Source organism: Poeciliopsis prolifica, unplaced genomic scaffold, assembly GCF_027474105.1.
Source record: "Poeciliopsis prolifica strain line A6 unplaced genomic scaffold, Auburn_PproV2 SCAFFOLD023, whole genome shotgun sequence".
In the NCBI taxonomy this organism is placed as follows: Eukaryota; Metazoa; Chordata; class Actinopteri; order Cyprinodontiformes; family Poeciliidae; genus Poeciliopsis; species Poeciliopsis prolifica.
Window position 1 is genome coordinate 1,377,621 of NW_026562398.1, and position 22,308 is coordinate 1,399,928.

Genomic DNA, 22,308 nt, shown 5'->3' on the forward strand with positions numbered 1-22,308 from the left:
TATACTTTGCCTATAGTTTTAGGCAAAGTAACAGGGCCATGCTGTGATGATGCTTTTCTTCAGCACTGAAAGAATAGTGAGTTGATTTAGAGATGGATGGATTTAAATAGGGAGATGGTGTCAGAAAAACTTGAGACCGAGGGAGAAGTGTTTAGACACTCAGATTTGTCAGATTCCAAACACACTTTGAATCAAAATCAAGAAATTACGGCATGAATGACGTGATAAAATATGAATTTCTTATGTGAGACGAACCGAAAGCAGTGAGGAGGAGCCTTCTTCTCTTCCCGCAGATACCAAAGATCAGTCCAGTTACGGAGGAGTAAACAGAGACACGTGTTTATGCTGGCGGGATGAGCAGCCAGAAGGCTCCATGGGAATGGCAAACTCACATCTAGTTTTGGAAAAAAAAAAAATAGCTCCACCGTGACCAAAGGGGCCAGTGAGGCTTTGAGGTTCAGCACAATCAACGCAGCATGTTTTCCAGCCTCCTTTACTTCCCAGGACAAGCAAAACATATCTGTAAGATCAGCAGGGAAGATGCTGCCCTACCAGGAATACGACTGACCTCTAAAGGTCAGTGGGTTCACGCAGCACAGAAAAGGGGGTCACTTCATGAGTTGTCTGCTGACTGTATGTAATTCCTACACTGATGGAAGGACCGGAATGCCACGGACATCCCAACAGAGTCATTTGTATGCCTGTCTTACTGTGCAATGTACATAATTTCATCCCCAGAGAGGAAAATCTATGCACAAATGTGCTTGGTTTGCATTCCCTTCTGTGTTGTGCTTATATGAATCCGCCATGTGTTCCAAGCTGTTTTCTCCATCTAATTGTTTTCAAAAGGAAAAATTATAACCAGCAAAGGGGTTCAGTGGGCCCACAGTAGACCACAAATACTCCACTAATCTTCTTTTAAGTTGGGCATAAATTTCCACGGGGGGGAATTTTATTCACCAGGCCTAGCATTACCATCTATGTCACAATACCATCTGTCTTCAGGGAAGAGAATGGGTTTGTTGTACTGACATTTTGGATTTTCATCAACAGCCCTCGAGTCTGTTAATTCACATAATTGCATTAAGCGAATATGTTTCTTCCTTTTGTTCTGTTCATGGCAGCTTTACAACTATAGATGTTGCTGCTGGGGTTGTGTGTCAGCGAGGAGAGGTCCAGCTGTGGGAGAAAGTGGTTCAGTATGAACAAAATTAATGTTTTACGAGCTAACGGGAAAATACAGTAACTGCCCCATCAATCATAGCCACCGAAGGGAAATATGCACAGGTGCACACACACACACCTCATTAACGACACATAATTATGTTTAGCACCAAGATGTTAGTGCGCTACAGGTTTTTTTTTGGTCTGTTTGTTTTGTTGTTTTGGCTTAAATCAGAGAAAATATTTTAAAATAATCCAATTTCCTTGCCATTTACCATCTGAAACAGGTGAAAGGTATTAAGTCATTGCAACGTCTCTCCAAGACATGTGAGAAGAAAGCAGAGCATCGACAACAAGCAGCCATAGAAACCCGCGTTCTGTGGTTAGTGTCGCCATCTAGTGGACAGCAAAGTAATAACGCCCCCTAAACGCCACGTAAACAGATGTTTACTAAATATAATAAGTCCATAAAAGTGCTTTGTAATTAAATGAATCATATGCCGGTGCATAAAATTCCAGTTTTATTAGAAATAGAATTTATTTCAGGGATTTAATCCAAAAAGCCAGTTCCATAGAGATTAATTAGGAGAGTGAAATACTTGAACTGTTTACTCTGTTCATTTTGATACTTTTATAGATTAAAACCCCTCAAACACAGTTTATCAGATGACTAAAATATCTAGATCAACACCAGCAGGTGGCATCATAAAATAATCACTGACTTTGGAAGCCTCATAAAGAGCTTAAAATAGATTGGATTGCAAAATTTACTGACAGCCTATAGTTTCTTATTAGAAGCTTTAAACATTCTTGGTTCAGAATTGGTTAACACAAGGAATGTTTTAGCCTTTTTCCCAGATATGTCTGTGTTTTTCCCTGGAGCTCTGACTCCTCTGGAGCACAGTTCAAACTTTCTGAATTGCTGCCAAATACTTAATCAACACTACACAATCTTATAGGCTTTGGTAATCCCTATTGCTGGTGTGCCTTTTCAACCATTTGTCCTTCCAATAAGGCTGATACAGCTCTCTTTGAAAAGCCCATTAGCAATGACCTCTTGTATAAGATGTCAATAACTTTTTACTGTGAAACAATCTCCTGTGATTTTATCAACCATGGAGTAATTTTGTTGATCTTCTGTAATTTTATTCTCAGACAAACTGTATTTTAGGTTATTGTTAGTTGTAAGCCATAATCATAAGGACGATCAAAAACCTGTCAGTAAAGAGTCTATGCATTGGTTACTGAAATGATCCTTTCTAATACATTGAGAGTTTTCTGAAACTATTCATCTAAAAGTCACAACTTTCTTAATAAACACAATGCTTTTTCTTCTTTACTTTTAATATTCATAAAATATAAAAATTAAAGTTGCTAACATTTGTTTGAATTCCTGTACTTAAGTACTGATGTCAAACAAACATGCTCAGAAGGCATCTTCTTTTACCTATATCAAGATTGTAACAATACAGGTGGTTTAAGGACAGGTTTGCTTTTCTACATTAGGTAGTCACATTTTTTGTAGATGTCGCACAGCACACACATCATACTACAAAAATAATGACATGATGAATTTTTGAGACAGAGCTGCGTCAGTCCATTGTGACGCCTTCAGGTATCTCCACCACCACCGGCGCACAGTCATCCAAGTCTGCATCAAAATCCCAGCAAAACTTCTTGGTCAGGTGGGCTTTGAACTTCTCTGCTTTCTTTCGCAGAGTGCTGTCCACACCAGGTCCAGTGGCAAACTGAAAAAAGTCCTGCAAAATAAGTCCAACAGTATTGGGGTGTGTTATTAAAGCTGCAGCATGTACGTTTTATATATAAAAAAGTTTTTAGATATTTACTGAAGCTATCACCATGTTGTAATAGTATAATATGAAAGAGTAAAAGTTAAGTGGTTAAAGTAGATTGAAAGCCCTCGAGGCTGCCTGGAGTCTGCAGGAGACCTGCTGATTCTTGAATTTGTTGACTGTATTTGTAAATGACTGTACGATGAAACTGTAATGAAATTATTTTGACTGGCTAATATACATCTATTATATAATGCTATATAAGTTAAATAATTTGTTCTAACATTACATGTTGTTAATTGGATGCTGTATAAATTAACCTGAAACTGCATGGAAGTCTGCAGAAGAAATACAAATATTTTACTGGCTAACAAAAAAATTAAATTCAGATAAGATTCCTAGTGAAACCGTAGCTGCAAAATTAAAGCTACATTGTGTTTCACTGAGTTAATAAATCTGACTTTTGCTGCTCCAGGAAATGATAATGCAGCTTTTTGATGAACATGACTCAATAAACAAAGCTAATTTTCTATTCACCTGATCAGGTTTCAGATTTAGTAACATTTCTAAACGCTGCCCCTTTACCTGGAGTGTGCTGGTGAGGAAGTTATTCTGCGAAACAATGTCAACGAAGAAGTCCGGGGGTACTTCTCCAAGCTGGTGGTAGAGCACGGTGATGAGGCCCAGATAGAGCTCTTTCCGCTTCCTCATGGCGTCCTCTGAGCGGCACAGCAGAGCCAGTAGACGCTTCCAGTGCTCGAAGCCCTCGTACACGTTTCCAACCAGGAAACACACAAAGGCAAACTGCAGCTCACCTAGAAGAGGTCAGATGAAGGAGCTTATTTTTTCAAAAAGAAATGCAACAGAACGGTTAAGAATTAATATACTTAGCCTACCAAGCAGGTTGAGAGGTCGGTCCGGGTAGTTCTGCTCCACCACAGTCTCCAGGGAGTAGCTCAGGTCCATGCTGCATCGGGTGATCTCTGCGGGAGAAGCTCCAGGAGGGTAGGTCTTCTTGGGAATATCTGAGAAGCGTAACTCTGTGCCCTCCCTCTGCTTCATCTTTGGAAGCCTATCGAGTCCCTCTCTCATGCTTTGACAGGCTGTGTCATTCCTTGGCTGCTCTGCTCGGTCTTTCGTGTGTCTCAACTGCAGCTCAGGGATGATATCACTGAAAGCACACACTCGACCTGAGAGAGGCTGCAGGTTAACAGCTAGCTCCTGGCTGATCTGGTCAGTGAGGGAAACCCACTTCCTCATCACCTCATATGGATAGGGACCCAAGTAGGGATCCAGCTCACGCAATGTGCTCCGGATTCGATTCACCTCCTCCTCATTCTTTGAGGCTGAGAAGTCCAGATCCTCTTCTTTGGGATCCCAGTGGGCCAACAGAATCTCTCTGGGTTTAAGAGTGAGGAAGAGGCCCGATTTAGGACCAACTTCTCCACCACAGCTTGGAGAGTTGACGGAGCAGAAATGGAGGAAGTGGAGACCCGGAGGTATCATCTTCACTCCTCTGAAGCGAGGACCCACCTGCCAGCTCTTGCAGTCTATCCCCAGTTCTGTGCCTTGAGGAACACCCAGCAAGACCAGGGTGGCTCCTTCTTCAAACAATCTCAGAGCAACATCTGGATCCATGTTCACACAACTGCTGCCCGCCATATTTGACTGAGAACTGCACACCGGGTCCAGCAGGACAACTCAGAAAACCGAGGTCTGTTCTCACCTGTTAAACGAGCTGTTCATGTCCGGAGTGCTTCGCCTCTAAATGTGAAAACACACACCGATGCTTTTCAGCTGCGCGGTTACAAAAATAGCTGTTCACTCAGGTACTCTAACAGAAATATTTTCATAACAACTTTTTTGCTGTCCACAGACCACCTTAAAGTTGTCCGTTTTTCCCCCAAACGCTGGGAATTCGTTTGCGGTAACACTAGTACCACATTTTTGTTGTTCCGGACGGAAACTGCGTCGTTGTGTAAGAGTTCCGCTCATCTGGTTGCGTAGAAATATAGTTGAGAAAAAATATTTTAGTAGTTGAAAAACTAAACTAAAGTTTGCATTTTTACACATTCTATAAGGATTTTAACGTTAGTAAGGAATTTTAGTGATTCAATCTACCAGGCGCTATTATTAGTAAAATTGTACAATGCAACACATTTGGAGAAAAAAAATGTGTTGCTGGGGTGTTGACAACTGAGAAAGCACATAGTTTCAACCTAAAGACAAGAACAATCTATTGATAAATAATATAGGTTCTTTTAGTGTCAATCTATAAATATAAAATTATATTTTATCCATAAAATATAATTTCTTTATTTGAAAACATTAGATGATTATAATTCTTCAATCAAAGTAAGAGCTGTTTTGGAAGTTTAAGTGAATGTACTTTAAGATTTTTCCCCTTTACCATCAACGTCAAAGTTTTTGGGGGATATTTTGTGATAGAGCAAGTGTTGACTAGTGTGGCGTACTTTTCCTAAGTTGATGGACAAAAAGTGTGCTTTTTAAAATGTGCAAAGCTTTTTGTTGAATACCCTGTAGCTGCTGTTTGCGTCAAAAGCAACTATCTGCCACAGATTTAATCAACTTATCAAATTTGACAATCAAATTTGACAAATCATTTTTCAAAACAGAATTTTTACTGGTAAGTCTTCTGCCTTTTTATTTCGTGGTATGAGTATTTTATGGTTACAATTACATGTGGCTTACAAACATGATACATACGTGTTACATCAGGAGAGACCTTGACAATGTGCATATTAATAAAGTATTTGCATGCACTTATGATACTCTTAGCTTATCTGTGGTTATGATTGAACATAAAATGAAGAGCAGTGGTGAGATACAAAAGACAGGCAGATTTTATACATGAAACACTGAGAACTTAACAGCAGCAAACATTCGTTATATTGCATTAGAAAGAGAGCTGTGCATAAAAAATAGGTTATTGAGTACTGTAGTGGTGCTGTGGACATTCTTGCAGGTCATCTGGTATCTTCATGAAAGGGTGGCACAGTTTGTCCTACTTATAGAGGACATGGACACTCTGAAGTTTCTTCCAACAAGTGATCATCAGCTTTATAACTCTGGTCAACCTCAGTCTCCTCCTTTTTTTTCCTTTTATTTTTTTGACAGCTGAACATGAGGTTTTCTTTTCCTGTAAAATGAGTAAGAAAATACAGCAGATTTATTTGAAGTATCTTTAACTCAGTGAATATTGGTGATAGCTTTGAAGAGCAGCCTTAAAGCTGTTTTTTATTTTATTTTATTTTTTTTACCATGTAATTAGGACTGCAGTTTTGAACGATGAGCCGTTCCATGCTCTCCACCGGCTTTTCCAGGTCAGACTGCTTGCCCGTCCTCTGACACAGAATCTGCTGCGTCATACCATAGATGGACATCAGGATGCGACGCTCCTGTCGAGACAAGACATCCCAAAAATAAAACAGCACTGGAATAATGTTTGAATGAATTTACCACACCTGGCAGGTTATAGTCAAACTATATGAGATTTTCACATAAATATTTCTCAACATTGGCCAACATGAGAATTATGAGACAAATTGTGGTAGATTGTTTATTCTGTCCATGGTGCTGAAAGCACCTGTGAATGATCAAGTTGCAAACACAACAAGACTGAAGAAATCAGAACATCTTATGATGGACACTTGGCAGGATATATTATTAACATGAAAGTGAAGAAGGACTCAAATTATTCATTTTACTAAACAGATCAATCATTTCATACAGGAAGTAAGAGGAGAAAACAAAAAGTTGGAAAGTAAAAAAAAAATCTAAATATGATGTTAAAAAAATAAGTACTGAAACAATATTGAATGATAGGAAAGAATAAAATCATTGGGTTATCTTTATTTTAACTTTTATTAGAAATTTGAACCAAATGTACCCTGTTGCTCCCCCAAAGATTGCTTGAGATCAGCAAATACAAAAGAGCTGCTGAAAGCCTGCAGCTAGAATGCCTGGGGTCAATGAGTTGCTGAGCACAGAAACCCTGACATGATCGTTTTCAAATGGTTACATGTGGACCCTCCACAAAAAAAGTGTTTTTACATAATCATTGTATCTGTACAAATTACAATGTTTGTGGTGCATCTATTGATTAAAAAACAACAATCCCCATTTTTCAAAACCTAGTTTTTGGCACAGTCTGTGGGTAAACTTTATGGTTATCTGAACAGTTCATCTCCAAAAGAAAATTTTAATTATATTTAGAACTAATCCAATACAATTAAAACATAATTTAGTCTGTTGTAAATGATTAAGAAATCCTTATTTTACCATAAGCATCTATACAATTTTCCTATTAGAATCTGCACGAGGCTTTAAAGGGTTAAATGCTTTGCAAATAAGTAAAAGCATTTTAAAATCAACTCAGTCAAAATTGATTATTTCCGCTTGCTTCTTCTGTTTGCTTGGTGTGATGCCACTTACTTTTTCTGAGGGACAAGGGTCTCTCTCTGTGAATGTAGTGGCAGAGCCTGTCAAATTCTGCAGGAAGAATCACAATTAATGTTATCCTAAAGCAATCACTGTGTATCTGTTCAGTCTCGAAAGAGAAGAAAACAGATCCCCAAGTTCTGCTTGTAGATCACTGGAGGGCAGCGTATCATTAAAAATCAATCATGATCTGTTGCACATGACAGCGAAACGCTGATATAAAGCTGGTGAAATACTGAAAGCAAGCAAAACCTCACGACGTGCTATTTGATCCTACCAAACTTTGCAGCTCAACAAAGATGACCTCTCGGTAGGAGTCCAGAATTTCTTTATAGTTACATCCACGTTTACCACAACAGTTGGCCAAAATGAGAACCACCAGGACACTACGGAGCAAAGATCCGGTCAGACACTGAAATAAAGAGAGATGCGTGTGGGGGGAAAAAAAAGACAAATTATGTAAATCTTCTTTAGATTAGAGTAAAAATAAATATTCACAGCTCATTTTGCTCCTATTTCTCTATTAAAGTAACTAAAGACAAAAAAAAAAAAGTGCGGCAAAAAGCCCTCACCACGAACAGGGTGAGCTTCGAACATCTCGCCTTTGCGCTGCGTAAATACGCGCCAACGCACTTACCATTTATCATGATTTTCTGCAGGATCCTCAGTCGAGCAAACGCATCTCTGTTGGTGACTGGCAGATCCAAAGAATTTCTTTGGATTCTGCAGGGCTCATTGTAACCTTCCTCTTCTTCAGCACTTTTGTACTTCCTCCAATGCAGAGGTTAATGTTGTCGCTGTGAGCGGTGCTGCGCGGAGCCCCGTGGTTTCCAACATCACCAACGTAACAGCTGCTCCTATTTCCTTCCCCGTCATGGATGGTCGCCGATGGGCTTAGGGTTGCACCAAACTCCTGTCCGTTCAAGTCGAAGAAAACTTTTGCAATAAATCACTCGGCTTTATCCTTTCAGTTTCGTTTGAAAGACTTGACCCCAAAATAAAGGTTGATTTGGTAACGCGTTTAACTCCAGCTCATAATTTAGAGATTTGTTTAAGTTTGATGGAGCACTTCGCTTCTGAAAATTAGTTCCTTTATATATATATATGACTGTAATAAAATAAACATCACATAATGAGTCAGACTTTTCAGTGAAATCAAAATATCCAATTTATCAACAAAGAACAAGTGTGGGAACTGCATGAGGAGAGTTAGACATGGACTCAAAAGGTCTGGGAAAGATTTGTACTCAATAAAGCCATTGTGCTCTCTCAAATACAATTTGACATTTAGATCCCTACAAATATCAAGTAGTAGAACTTGTTTGGACAGAACTGCTTTTTTTGCTTTCATTGGAAAATGTAAGGTACAAGACCAGAGAGAAAAACTCATTTTAAAAAGCAATATAAATCATCCACAATGGTTTATATTGAGTTAGATCCTAAGTGTCAGAAAAGCAGACATCACTGTAAATTTAAATGTTTCTATTTGCATTTAATAGCATGAGTCATTTAAGTAAGAGATCAGTTTTCTTGATTTCAAGTATTTATGGTGACAAACATTTCAGTTCAGCATTCAAAACTGCCTGAAGCATTTTATGACTTGAGTCACCTGCTTGCAGATTAAATAGGTGAAAAGTGAGCACGTTGTCAAAACAAACGCCTGAAAAACACATGCTTATTTTTCTCTGAAGTTGCATTATATTACTGTTAAATGAAGACTTTCTTCATTTTGTTTGCATCATTTAGAAATTTATTCCCATTTACACTCCAAACCTTTTCTTCGAGTCAAAAGATATTTTGCTTAAACATCAAGACTTTTAAATTCAACTTGGAGACATTGATTATGCTTTGAAAAAGTCATATCTTCAGTGAGCCTTTATGTTTGTTTCTTTACCTAGTTAAGATAAAGGAGATTATCAATAAGTTATTGATTTTATAACTAAGACCAATGAAATCTATTTCAACTGAAGAGGAAATATTTTAATTCTGGAATCTATTTTTGTGACATAAATCATATTCCTTTCCATAAAATATCTAAGGAATTCTCACGGATTAGATGAATTAAATAAAAGGATCTATTTCATCAAAAGTGATCAGATAGACTGATTAGAAAAAGTCATTTATCGATAAGTAGTTACTTTTTCAATATATTTAAAAATCTTTTTATTTCCAAAATGTAAAATATCACTGGCAGGTAGGAGCATCATTATGTGGATCAAAGCTTTAAGTTTTTTTTCTGGAAGATAATGGATAACTGAAAAAAAAAACACCAAACAAACAAAAAAAACACATAGAACATAGACTGCTAAGTAAATTGAAGAAGGGGTTTACTTTGCAATAAGACAAACAAGAGAAAATCCTAAAGATTAACAACGTTAAATGTCTGAGCCAAGACTTTATTCCATGTGATGCTGTCACCCAAAGGCTAGTTCACAAAAACAGTTGGGTTTTTACTGAATGTTGTTACTACAGTCATATCCATATGAATCCAGCATGACCTTTGTCATTTTTAGATCGTCATTATTTTCTGCAAAAAAAAAACAAAATCCATGTTTGTAGAATGATAAACCTAAAAAAATGAATTTTGTGTGAGCTGGGAAAGTCCAAGTAGAGAACAAGAGTGTCCATAGTTGCTCCTGGTGACTGCCAAAGTCCTCCAGGGATTCTTCAAAGTTTCAGAATGTATTCTTGATCTTGCTGGCGACCAGTGCTAAAATCTCTCCCGTCTTCCTCTGCCAGTTCAGGACGTGTTTGGACTCGGCACACCACAGCTCTCCATGGCGGGGCTCTGCATTCTCACATCGTTTCCGCACCTCTTCCTGTTGCTCCTAATGGATGCAGACCATTAGAGTTAACGCTTATGATAAAAACACAGGCAGGAGCCATGAAGCTTTTGGGAAATGCTTATCATACTTTAAACTGTATGGCGCTAAAAAGAGAAACTGAATTGGAGAGTTAATGATTCACAAGGTAGCACAAAAATAAGTTGGAGATCTGAGTACCTCTGTGCCGTGCTGCAGCTCAAACTTGTAGAAGAGAGCCCAAGCGTCTCCCAGGTCGGGCTCAATCTTTACTGTCCTGAGGAACCACTCTCTGGCTTTGGTGATTTTACGCTCACTCCAGAATAACCTAATAATGCATAAGTTTAAATAAAATATATATATATATATAAAAGATGAAAAAAATAATCAAATTTCAGTCATTTGATTACTAAAGGTAAGTTATTTCTGACAAAAGGACAAAGCGGTAAAAAGTTTTAGCCATACTTTGCCACAGCGAGCAAGACATGAGGATCATGTTCACATTTCTTCAAAGCATCCACACTCTTTGTCTTCCTCTGGGGTCTGGCTTCCAAGAATACGGCTTCAGCCCACAGGATGCCTAACGAAGAACAATGGGGAAAGAAAAATTTATTTTCTAAAAATGTACATTCAGTAAGCTGCAAAAATGTAAAAGCCTATTTATTCTGTTGTCAAGAATGAATTATCAGCTAAAAAATCGGAACATACAGCCAAAAACATAGCTTCTATGTGATCATTTTAGTTTAGTTTTATTTCAGTGGAAACATTTAAAAATGTTTTTTTTTAACATCGAGTTTAAATTTGTTCGTTTTTTAACTCACTTAAAGATCCAATGTGGTTTGTAACCAGAGGAAATAAAAGCTCAAAATTAGTGTAATGATTGAATTATTCTTATTCCTTTTAGACAAAAATTAGCTCAAGACCCAAACTAGTTAAAATAATTTCTATTATCTTTATTCACCAATGAAGAATTATCAATGTTCTTCAGATTTCTAAGGAAAAAACCTTTATTTATCAAATAAAAGGATGTGTTTTTGTATATATCCTTACCTGAATTTTGGCACTCCTGCAGTGCTTTGGCCATTAATGTGTTGGCTATGTTTTTCAATCCAGCCCTGTACTCCAACCTGACAGACTCAAGCCTGGTAAACAAACACTTCAATTATTTCAAGAAATTTCTGGGTGAACATGTTTTCATATTTGGCTAAATTTGGCTTTCAGTGTTACAGTGAAAATATTGTCCATATGGCAGAAAATCCAATAATTGATATAGTTCAATACTTGGTCCAAAAATTCTAAACCAAAATGTAAAAAGATGTCAAAGGAGATCCTTTGAACCTCGACCTCAGATAAAATACATTCACTTGTGTTTTCTCACCACAGATCAGGGGACTGTGGGTTCTTCAGCCGCGCTTTCTCCAGGATTGCTCTGGCTCTGGTCAGCTGGCCGATTCTTTCCTCCAGACGAGACAACAACAGCCACAAAGGAACCGAGTGGGGACATTTTTTCAACTGCAACAGCAAAATAAACACAAATAAACAACTCATTCCACTTACACAGACACGCAGCGTGAAAAGCACCAAATCGTAAGCACAGCTTTTACTCTGCCTCACCCCTTGGTTATAAGCCTCTCTGGCCTTGTCCATGTTTTCACACTGCTCCTCTATCTGGCCTCGCATCATCCACAGCTTGGGGAAATCCTCATAATGTTTCAGCGCTTCAGTGCACAACTCCTGCGCCGCTTCTATGTTTCCCAACACCCATTCTAGTTTCACTGACTTCATGAAAACCTGTGAACATGACAGAGAAAAGATTTGCCTCGGTCAGAAAACAAGGATGAATGCATTCCAGTGGACTGCCCTCTCATCAACAAAGACATAAAATAGGGGGAAAAAAAAAAAAAAACATTGTAAAATAATCTGGCATCCTTGCTAGGAGCTTAACTGAGTTATTACCCCATAAATGTGTTTCATCCAACATTAAAAGTAAGGTTCTGTGAGCCTATAATACAGGGATGAAAAGGGAATGTAGCCAGGTTAAACAGATATGATCGTTAATGAGCTCAACTAACAGCATCTGACAGACAGAGTGTTCCTGTTTGTAGGTGAGTAAGAACTGCAAGCCTGAACCTGAAGACACCAGAATGTTTGAAGAGGCCAGATGAAAGATGAATTGCTAATAGCTTGCTTTCAAACACGACTTTCTAGAAAAGAGATTAAAACTGTATCGCTGAGTTGATTGTGGATCACAGGTCACTGAAAAGCTCTACTGATAGGAACACAGGTGGTTACGGTGAATCGTGGAATCCTCTTCCAAGAAACGTTTATCTTTCTGATCAAAAATCAAGTCATAAGGCTTGTTTAAAAAAAAAAAATCCTCCTAGCATGTTCTAGTAATTTCACCCACCCGGGCTGTTGGTGCGCTGCTGCGAGCCTTGGCCAGCAGTCGACGGGCTCTTTCATATTCATTATTTTCAGACTCCAGTTTGACGGCAGCCAACCAGATCTCTTCACTGTTGGGATTCGCCTGGAATAAACATGAGGGGCAAGACAGAGAGAGGCTGAGTTCAGCACAGGAAAGGCAGCAAAGTGTGACGAGTCAACTTCTGCATGATTTTTGTCTTCACCTGAAAGGCAAGAGCAAGGATACTTCTTGCAGCTGGAACGTCATTGGCCAGCCACTTAGACTTGGCGCCCATAAGCCACAGCACCTCCGCTTTGGGACAGTGAGCTACTGCTCTCTGCAGAAGGGCTTCCAAAGACTCCCTGAGATGGATGGGAAGAGGAACAGATGCAGTTGATGTGATCCATGAGAACAAAGCAATAGAAAATTAGATACTGGCAATCAGTCAAAAGAAGAAAAGAAGAGTAGTAAATGAAACTGCTCACCTGGTGCCATGGTTCTTCTCAAAGTAGGCGGCTCGTAGCCAAACGCTTTTCTTGCTGGGAAACACCTGCAGGGCGTGGGCATAAATGGCCCTGGCACACTCTAATGCTCCGTGGGCCACACACTGAAACACAAAGAGCAGCTGTTACATTTCCAACAGGAAACTCGTGTAGAAAATACATCTGCTGCACAATAATTGTTGACAGCTTTCATGAAGAATTTCAACAATTTTTCCAAAGTGGAATGGTGATAGAAATAACTTAAATGTGTTAATGCACAAGCTTGAATTTAACAAAACAGTACACATTCAAAATTGTACATAGACTCAGATATATAATCCCAGTAATAACATTCAGTCCCTCATCCAGATACAGACAAACAGCACAAAGTTTGTGAACATCAATAACGTTCTGGCATTATTCTGCCAGGATATTTGACCATTGCTTTTATCAGGAATGGAAGAGCTCAGTCAGTCTGGTAGCTTTTCTGTTAGATGCCCAGCGTTTTAGTTTAATCATAGTTTTGATATGTATTTCTATGTCTGGAGAAGTCAAAGAGAGGCTTTCAAAATGATCCCTACATGTCAAGAATGGTGGTGAGAGCAAGTTCTTTAAAGACGACTGGTGTAAAGAAAAAGTAAAAATATTTTTTTCTGAAACCCACACTGTCGGCATCCTCCATCCACGTATGCTTGCGGTCCTCCTCCTCGATGCCAATCCCTATGACAGCCCTGATCACCGCTTGGCAGGTGGCCACACTGCCTGCTTTGTCACACTCCTCTGCATCCTGCGTGACAAGGAGAAACATTTAGACAGAAACATCTCAGGATGCAGAGGAAGAATGCAAAAGTACTGAAGGCATGAACTGTTGGCACCCATTTTATTCTCGCACTCAGACTGGAATTATGAGGAAATGTAGAAGGGAGTATTTACACACCTGGTGTCAGAGGAAAAAAATGCTTCTTGACAGATACCGGAGATCCTTGGATGAACCCTGGTTACTGATTAACATCCATGTAAATGACTTACAGTTTTATATATGCATAAACTGTCTTTTACAGAGACCATTCTGCTCTAAGGAAAGCCGACTGCCTGAGGATAATATGAGGTAAGGTACTAATTAACGTAAAACCTTAAACTTTTTGCGAGCTGTAACGGGTGTTTTTCCATCATTCACACTTAACGCAAAGCGTAGGGAGACAGAACAGAAAAACTTTTTAAGAAAAGAAAAACTATTTGACAGTCGGTTATTGCAAAATAACTGAACACGAGACGTAAATGTCAGTCAGTGTGCTGGCATGTTTAGTTTCATTCAGTTGAAGTAACACTGGAGCACTTAGCCAATATCCTGGCATTCTGTCAAATTAGAATGAATCCAAGCATTTAAAGGTGCAGTCATATTTTCCACCTTATTTTGATACGGTAGTTTGAGATTCAGAAGGAAAATAGAAATGGAAATGATCAACAAGGATGGTTTTTGTAGATGCGATGTTAAGTTAATGCAGTAGAAGAGAATGAAAGTGTTTTGAGGCCATTTAAAACTAATGTGCGTTAGTCTGAGAGTGTATTAACACCAGGAAAGTCCATTGCTCTCCACACTAATTTTTTTGGTATGGACCAAATAACTGAAAATACATTAAACAAGGTCGAGTTTGTAGAAGTGGGTAATATAAAAACATGTAAAAAAATAAAAAAAAAAACTCCAAAGCCAGCAGGATTTTTATAGCATAAAAATACAGCCGACTCTGCAGACTCAGGCATTTTGAGTCTACCAAAACATTTGAAATCTGATTTTCATCTGCTCTGTAATGACTGACAGACCTGTATCCACTGCTCTCTGTTGATTTCCACACCGTTGGCCCGCAGAGAAGTAATGGCTCTGTCAATAATCTTTTCCACCATCTGAGTGTTGCCATTGGCCTCTTCCAGCTTGGCGGCAGTGATCCAGATGTGGCGATCGGTGGGGATATTTTCTCTGGCTTTATTCAAGACACGACGGGCGTTCTCATAGGTTTCCAGACGGGCCAGAGCCAGCCATAGCTGAAGAAAACCAAAATGGTAAAAGTTTGTAAAAACTTTCCTGTGTGTCTGACTGCTGCACAAAATCTACTTCAAAATGAAATGTTAATATTAAGAGTGCAGTAATCAGAATTCTGCAAACAATTTCCAGTTTTGGTAGAGCTTTGGCCTGTTGACAATGATTTGTTTGTAACATAAAAAGACATAAGAACTTCTATATATGTAGTGGACCTCACTGTACATATTCTCTGATCACTGGAAACCAAACATCATGTGAAGGTGAGGATGTTTGAAGCTTACCTCTACGCTCGTAGGGCAACACTCAACAGCTCTGCTGAGCATGATCCTGGCATCTTCTGGCTCCTCAAGCTCAACAGCTGCCTTCCATAGTCGAACTGACTTTGACACGTTCTCCAAAGCTGAAAGAGACAAACACACACTAGGTGATGACAGCATATAAAGCATTTTGACACATGACACACAAATGTAATAATCATTCTGTTAAAGACACAAACATTCAGCCAGTCAGATAAGAGACATTTTTGGAGAAAAGCCACTAAAAAGCTCTCAACCTGGACCAAACACTAAGCCGGGTTGGAATGCAAACCTGGAAGCTGAAAATGTGGAGAGTAAATCAGAAAAATGGGTCTAATTCAGCACAGCAACACAGCCAAATCTCTAAAGAAATGAAGCTGTTACTTGTGGTCATTCACCAAATGCAATCAAAACAGTATGCATTTCTTATCTCCTTTACCAATTTTACTATATATGTTTTTATGTGCTGTGAGTGTCTACCATTCACAGTCAGACAGATAATCAGCTTATTAAGTGAATGAAACTCAACCCAAAAGTGGAAAAACAGAAATAAGTCTGATGTGAGAACCTACAACTCAAATCTTGTTTTAGATGTGGAATTGTGCCTGCATCCAAGCGAGACTTAAAGTTGTACTAATGTGTACCTAAAATTATTTTCAATGCTTTTTTTCATGAAAAAGCATCAGACATGAAACTGAAACACTGATTAGCTGTCAAATTACCATGGAAAACACTTCATGTGTGAAAGCAGTTCAAGTAGCACATTTGTAGTCAAGTTGGGTGGGAAGCAGAAAAAGAAGTTTTATGTATGTAGTCAGGAAAGGCAAAGTAGAGACGTTCAAACATGTAGAGGCGGAGAAAGATCCTCCTTAGAGACTGCTTCCATCCATCTCTGTCAGTGGAGTATGCTGCTGGGAATCACTAGTGCATGTGTGTGTGTGCGTGTATGTGTGTTGGGGCATTGACACCATGGTTAAATGCAGGGCCTGGCCTTGAAGACAAGCCAGCAACACAGCTGCCAAATGTTACTCTGATAGCTTTGTGTGGGCTCTTTTATGAGACAATCAACAGATTGGGACTGGCCTTGAATTGTAGCCTGACAGAAATTAGCGTCTTCCTTTTGGCAGCAGAAACAAAAACTCAAGGCACAAGAAGCTCACAGCAACGTATATTTCCAAAACAACTGCTTCATTAGATGACGAGTGCAAAAAGAGGACAAACACAATACCTATAATGAGTTTATTTATGTTTCCTTTTTCTTCAGCACTAAGAAACCATGACCTTACCCTTCCTGAGGACTCGCTTCTTGGCTCTGATGTCTGTCTCAAGCTCAGCTGCTCTAATGTAGATGCGGACCGACTGCGGTAGATGGCGGACAGCCTGAGCAACCACGGCTTTAGCTGTGTCACCAGGTTGGAGCCTCGCAGCCTCCAGCCACACGTCTTCACTCTGGGTGAAAATCAGATCAGAAATATTTTTCTCAGCAGAAATGTAGACTCTTTCACCAAATGTATTTTTCTCCAACAAGAGTATCAAGTTTTAACTTGTTGCGATTAGTCACCGAGAACTAAAATGATGCAACCAGTGAGATATCATTTATTTTGATTACAATATACCATATGTGAGACATTTAAAGCCTAAACTGAGTTTGTTTTCAATCTATTTATTATCTTTACCTTTGGACACATCTCTGTGCCCTTCATGATCAGGTTTCTAGCCACCTGCAGCTTGCCTGTCACCTCCTCCAGCCTGGCAGAAGCAATCCAAGCAGGTGGATGGTGGGGGTTGGTCTCTCTCACTGACTTCAGCAGCAGTCGAGCCTTTTTAATGTCACTGGATGCATAGCCAGAAAGTAATCATCAAACAAAAAGATGAAAAGGGTTGCGTCTTATTGATTATCTTTAAGAGCAGCTTATTCTTACCTGATATCTCCTCCATAGGTGGGAATCATGGAGTTGAGATCTGTAAGGTAACCCTTGGGATCAACAACAGTCTGTCCACTGACTGAATCGGAAACCTAGAGGGTAAAAAGGAGAGAAAATAAACATGACACTTTAGATCTAAAACCAACATTGCATGAACAAAAGTGCCATATTTCAGAATGTATTGAAGGTCACCTGACTGAGCCTCATATCCATAAGTGTGTTCCTGGCCTGGCCAATCTTCCTCATATCGAGCTCTCCTGTCCCAGGAGTCATCAGACCCGGTGTCATGCTTCCTGGATACGGTGTGTTCAGACCGCCAAGCTGGAAAAGACAGGAAGCAATAATTGAATAAAATACTGCCTTTTAGCATACCGACATCACCTATGAAACATGAATTTCAATGTTAAAATAATGTACTGCAGAAAGATTTTATTGAATAAACTAGGTTTGCAGTTCTTTATGGTAGACTATTCTGCAACATACGCATCCATGGTGTAAGATCAAATTGCCTTTTTATGTTTTAATAAAAATTTTTTTACTACAGCTTATGTGATTATCCATACCTTCTGTAGTTATCTCTTGTCAAGATAACATAAGGAAGACAACACTTAGTGCAATCCTGACTGAGACATCCTGACTCCTGCTGGAGCTGATTGTAACTACAACATACAATGTTCAGTGGCAGGATTCTATTACAACTTATTTGTATTTGCATAAATACTGACCCCCTGCAACGGATCAACAGAGGTGTGATTCTCTCCGCTCTGCAGGTGTTTAGAGAAGAAGCTGTCAGGGACGGGGGTCAGCTTCTCATGCCGGGGATTCCTCTGACGCTTGTTCCGTGCATCTCCGACTTCAGGGATGCTCAGCCACTCCTCCTCTGACACTTCTGCCAGCTTCCTCTATAAATGATTAGGAAAAATTAATAAAGGTTCTTCCTGGAAACTCATCCTCTCCTGCATTCAAGAAAAAAAGTCACCCAAACAACTGCGACAATAGAGCAGCTGTTTTTTTATGAGTTTTTTTTTCTCCAAACTAACACTGAAATGTAACCAATAAAGTAAAAAAAAAAAAAAAAAAAAAAAAAAAAAAAAAAAAAAAAACTTTCTTGCTGCAAGAATAAAGAAAATAACAACAGGAAAACATCAAAGTTGAGAAAACCTTATTTTTTCTGTGACCTAAGACAGCAAATATCCAGAGCCATGTTGTCACAGGAATATAAACAATCAAAAAGTAACATAGGAGGCAAAATATATTTAGATTTATAAATCTAACTTGTGAAAATTCAGGTTTGAAGAATAAACCTCTGCGTTGGTTGAGTCATTTATTTCTTCATACAAACTTGTAGTCAAACACCTCAAGTTTAATATGACATTCAAACAATAATGTTAAGTCTGTCAATTTCAGAGTAAATTGGTGCCATAAAGATCAATTATAACTTTCAGTAATTTTAGTTTTGACAAGGATCAGAATAATTTTTCTAATAAAAGTTTTTTAGTGCATTTTACAATTTTACAAAGCAGTTAGACAAATACAGCAAAAAAAAAAAATCATTCTACTATGTCATCTTTCATCCTGCACATTGAAACAGTTGAATTAGTACAAACTACAAGATGGTGGATATTTTATCTAAAATACAACAGAAGTACAGTATGTCAAAAGTTTAGAGACATAAGAAAACATAAGAAATTGTCCCACCTTCAGATCTGAGAACTGCTGCTGGATTTTTGGTCGCTCCATACGATATTTTTCAATTTCTTCCTTTTCTCTCAGTTCCCTATAAAAGCATGTCAAACAATCAATGTTAGAGACACATCCAGCACCTTACCAAACAACAAGTATTTCATTTCCAAGTTCCTCTAGCGACCTTCTTTCTTTGCGCCTTTCATCCATCCTCTTGTCCAGAGCCGCATATATTGCGTCTGCTTCTTCGTCATCTTTCTCATACGGCCCGCTGGAGAACAAGCTCCCTGCATACCCATTAAACTTTAGGGATAAATGAGACAAAAACACTGTTAGGGGAGCAGTTTGCCAGTTTTGTGGTCATACATTTTTGAGTGAACAATATACAAATTTGAACTGCATCACAAAGTCTATATGAAAAATAATTTATTCGTAGAAACCTCATCATAGTTGGTGTCATTCAGGTCTTCATCATCATCATCCTGATTCTTTTTCATCTGGTCCCCAACCGTCCTTTTCCCCGGAGGCGCGTGACGGTCATCAACGGGATCATTGGCATCACGAGCAGGACCGATATCTGACCGTGTGGTGAAACCAGTAGCACTGCAACACAAATACTGATTAAAACCTTCGTTCAGATCCCAACTTAAGTGACAAAATGGTCACTTTAAAGACTATGTAAGCAAAATGTTTTTTTATTTCACGAAAAATTTAAAAATAATATGATCATTCCCTGTATAAAAGGGCAATGATGTTTTTCTTATTTATTTTCTTGGTGACTTAACCCTTCACCACACCCTGTTAAGGGGTTAAACTGGGCTGAAGGTAAAAACATATCTGAAGCCTAAGGCGATTGAAACAGTAGTTTCCTGTCCTTCACATTAACTATCTGCCTTTAGAATTCTACTGTTCTTAAACTGTTTGCCAAATTACAACTTATAACCATGTAACTTGTAATGACTTTTCCCCAAATAGTTGTGAATGACGAATATGTTTTGGATTATTATTTTTATTGAGTTGGACTTTAAGTAATTAGAATTTAGACAGAACTGGATCGTATATAAAGCTGAACATAAACGAGGCCTGTTTGTCTTGTAAAGTGTCTTGAGAAGACTTTAGTCGTAAATTGGCGCGTTTTAAAGAAAATAAAATACTTAGGCACGAAGAGCTCGAAAGCTTTTGACTTTCAGTTCGAAATAAACTTTTAACCTCATTAAGGAGAAATTGGAAAGTCAAAATAACGGTCGAAAATGTTATTACATTTTATTAAATCAAACTAAGTTCGCTTTTGTTATGACGAGCAAGAAATTAGATTTTAGATTACAAGTATAATTGCACGACTCATACATAATCTTAACGTTTTATTTCATAAAATAATAACATTGGTCCAGTAGCTAGGCTAGCTCCTTAGCATTGACTTAGCTCACCCTCTGCCTAGACCGGGAACGTAGCCAAGCGGAGCAGGCATCCCCAAAAATGGTTTCTTCTTTTTCCCCATTAGCGGAGAGGCAAGGGGCATAACAGGGGGTCCTCCGCTGGCCCCCGCAGCGGCAGTGCCCGCCGCTGCTGTTTTGGGGACAATTTTAGAGGCTTGCTTTGCAGCATTGCTAGCCATCGTTCCTCTATCGACGAACCTCCACTGGCGGATGAACAACAGCTTAACTTCCGCTCCAAAGAAACGGCAACGAGTCTGCCCTTCTGGAAGACTCTATCTAGGTTAAAAAACAGCGCCCCAACAGGTCAAACTGATTATATCTCATTTCAATTGAACCTGCGTTATCGCTTCCTTAAAATTATTAGCGTGAAAAATGCGTGTTATGTTTGTTTTACAAACTTGGTTCTGTGGTTCGGTGAATGACTTGATTTTAGATTGTAAAACAATGTATTCTCACATGCATGTCAACGGTGTTTAAAAGTGGCCACCAAAGGGCGCCACATTCATAAAGCTAGATGGGCAAAAGGATGTACTTTACTTTACTCAATGTTTGTCACCAAAAAGAAAGAAAGAGAAAATAAAGAAAGAAGGAAGTGAAAAAAAAACAAATATTTTTAAACATGCATGTTTAATTTTTTCCCTTATAATATAGAGAGTTTTCTCATTAGTTAAAAATCTGCACTTGAGTCATTGAGGAAGAGGCCACTACGTTTTTAAGAGAACATTGGCAAAAGTTGAATATCTATCTATCTATCTATCTATCTATCTATCTATCTATCTATCTATCTATCTATCTATCTATCTATCTATCTATCTATCTATCTATCTATCTATCTATCTATCTATCTATCTATCTATCTATCTATCTATCTATCTATCTATCTATCTATCTATCTATCTATCTATCTATATCTATCTATCTATCTATCTATCTATCTATCTATCTATCTATCTATCTATCTATCTATCTATCTATCTCTATCTATCTATCTATCTATCTATCTATCTATCTATCTATCTATCTATATATCTATATATATATATATATATATATATATATATATATATATATATATATATATATATATATATATATATATATATATATATGTATATATATATATAGATATATATATATATATATATATAGGTTATGCAAGGAGGCCCCTGAGACAGTCCAGCACATCACAGCAGGGTGCAAGATACTGGCAGGGAAAGCGTACATGGAGCGACATAATCAAGTGGCAGGCATAGTGTACAGAAACATCTGTGCAGAATATGGACTGGAAACCCCGAGATCAAAGTGGGAAACACCCCCAAAGGTGGTGGAGAACGCCAGAGCTAAGATCCTGTGGGACTTCCAGATCCAGACAGACAGAATGGTAATGGAGAACCAACCAGACATTGTCGTAGTGGACAAATAACAGAGGAAAGCCGTTGTGGTAGATGTAGCAATACCAAGTGATTGCAACATCAGGAAAAAGGAGCAAGAGAAACTGGAGAAATACCAGGGCTTCAGGGAAGAACTGGAGAGGGCCTGGAAGGTGAAGACCACAGTGGTGAAGACCACAGTGGTGCCTGGAGCAGTGGCTACAACAGATCCCAGGAACAACATCAGACATCTCAGTCCAGAAATGTGCAGTCCTTGGCACAGCCAAGATACTGCAGGACCCTCAAGCTCCCAGGCCTCTGGTAGAGGACCCGAGCTCAGAGGATAAGAACCACCCGCGGTGGGTGAGAAGGGAATTTTTATATATATATATATAAATTTTTATTTATTTTTTCATCATACATAGAATCAGGAAATTGTATGTAAACCGGTTGGC

The 22,308-nt window shown here is 38.6% G+C and overlaps 2 protein-coding genes and 1 long non-coding RNA gene across 3 annotated transcripts; 1 reads left to right on the plus strand and 2 right to left on the minus strand.

Annotated features, from left to right (window-relative positions):
* Nucleotides 1–1,672: 1,672 nt before the first annotated feature.
* Nucleotides 1,673–4,903, minus strand: aar2 (AAR2 splicing factor). Its single transcript, XM_055046471.1, has 3 exons — nucleotides 3,854–4,903; nucleotides 3,543–3,772; nucleotides 1,673–2,924 (listed from the first exon to the last, which is right to left on the minus strand). The coding sequence occupies exons 1-3, from the start codon at nucleotides 4,617–4,619 to the stop codon at nucleotides 2,757–2,759; spliced, it is 1,164 nt and encodes a 387-aa protein (XP_054902446.1). The 5' UTR covers nucleotides 4,620–4,903; the 3' UTR covers nucleotides 1,673–2,756.
* A 4,825-nt stretch (nucleotides 4,904–9,728) lies between these two features.
* prpf6 (PRP6 pre-mRNA processing factor 6 homolog (S. cerevisiae)) lies at nucleotides 9,729–20,694 on the minus strand. Its single transcript, XM_055046391.1, has 21 exons — nucleotides 20,475–20,694; nucleotides 19,488–19,650; nucleotides 19,232–19,350; nucleotides 19,063–19,141; nucleotides 18,090–18,266; nucleotides 17,557–17,685; nucleotides 17,362–17,456; nucleotides 17,116–17,272; nucleotides 16,726–16,888; nucleotides 15,425–15,543; nucleotides 14,927–15,145; nucleotides 13,770–13,892; nucleotides 13,109–13,230; nucleotides 12,847–12,985; nucleotides 12,627–12,746; nucleotides 11,834–12,010; nucleotides 11,598–11,731; nucleotides 11,270–11,361; nucleotides 10,685–10,799; nucleotides 10,421–10,547; nucleotides 9,729–10,246 (listed from the first exon to the last, which is right to left on the minus strand). The coding sequence occupies exons 1-21, from the start codon at nucleotides 20,660–20,662 to the stop codon at nucleotides 10,094–10,096; spliced, it is 2,910 nt and encodes a 969-aa protein (XP_054902366.1). The 5' UTR covers nucleotides 20,663–20,694; the 3' UTR covers nucleotides 9,729–10,093.
* On the plus strand, nucleotides 14,178–18,407 carry LOC129370416 (uncharacterized). The gene is made up of 4 exons (XR_008607055.1): nucleotides 14,178–14,213; nucleotides 15,035–15,163; nucleotides 16,704–16,892; nucleotides 18,135–18,407. It is a non-coding gene; the product is annotated as an uncharacterized LOC129370416 (long non-coding RNA).
* Nucleotides 20,695–22,308: the final 1,614 nt, after the last annotated feature.

What these genes read in the sequence shown, in the direction of transcription:
- prpf6 (XM_055046391.1), bottom strand. Translation starts at nt 20,662, where the DNA reads ATGGCTAGCAATGCTGCAAAGCAAGCCTCTAAAATTGTCCCCAAAACA. An exon ending in GCACAGAGATGTGTCCAAAG is followed by an intron (nt 16,889 to 17,115) that starts GTAAAGATAATA and finishes ATTTTCACCCAG; the next exon opens with AGTGAAGACGTGTGGCTGGA. An exon ending in ACAGAGAGCAGTGGATACAG is followed by an intron (nt 13,893 to 14,926) that starts GTCTGTCAGTCA and finishes CTTGTCACGCAG; the next exon opens with GATGCAGAGGAGTGTGACAA.
- aar2 (XM_055046471.1), bottom strand. Translation starts at nt 4,619, where the DNA reads ATGGCGGGCAGCAGTTGTGTGAACATGGATCCAGATGTTGCTCTGAGA. An exon ending in CCGACCTCTCAACCTGCTTG is followed by an intron (nt 3,773 to 3,853) that starts GTAGGCTAAGTA and finishes GACCTCTTCTAG; the next exon opens with GTGAGCTGCAGTTTGCCTTT. An exon ending in TCCTCACCAGCACACTCCAG is followed by an intron (nt 2,925 to 3,542) that starts GTAAAGGGGCAG and finishes CTTATTTTGCAG; the next exon opens with GACTTTTTTCAGTTTGCCAC.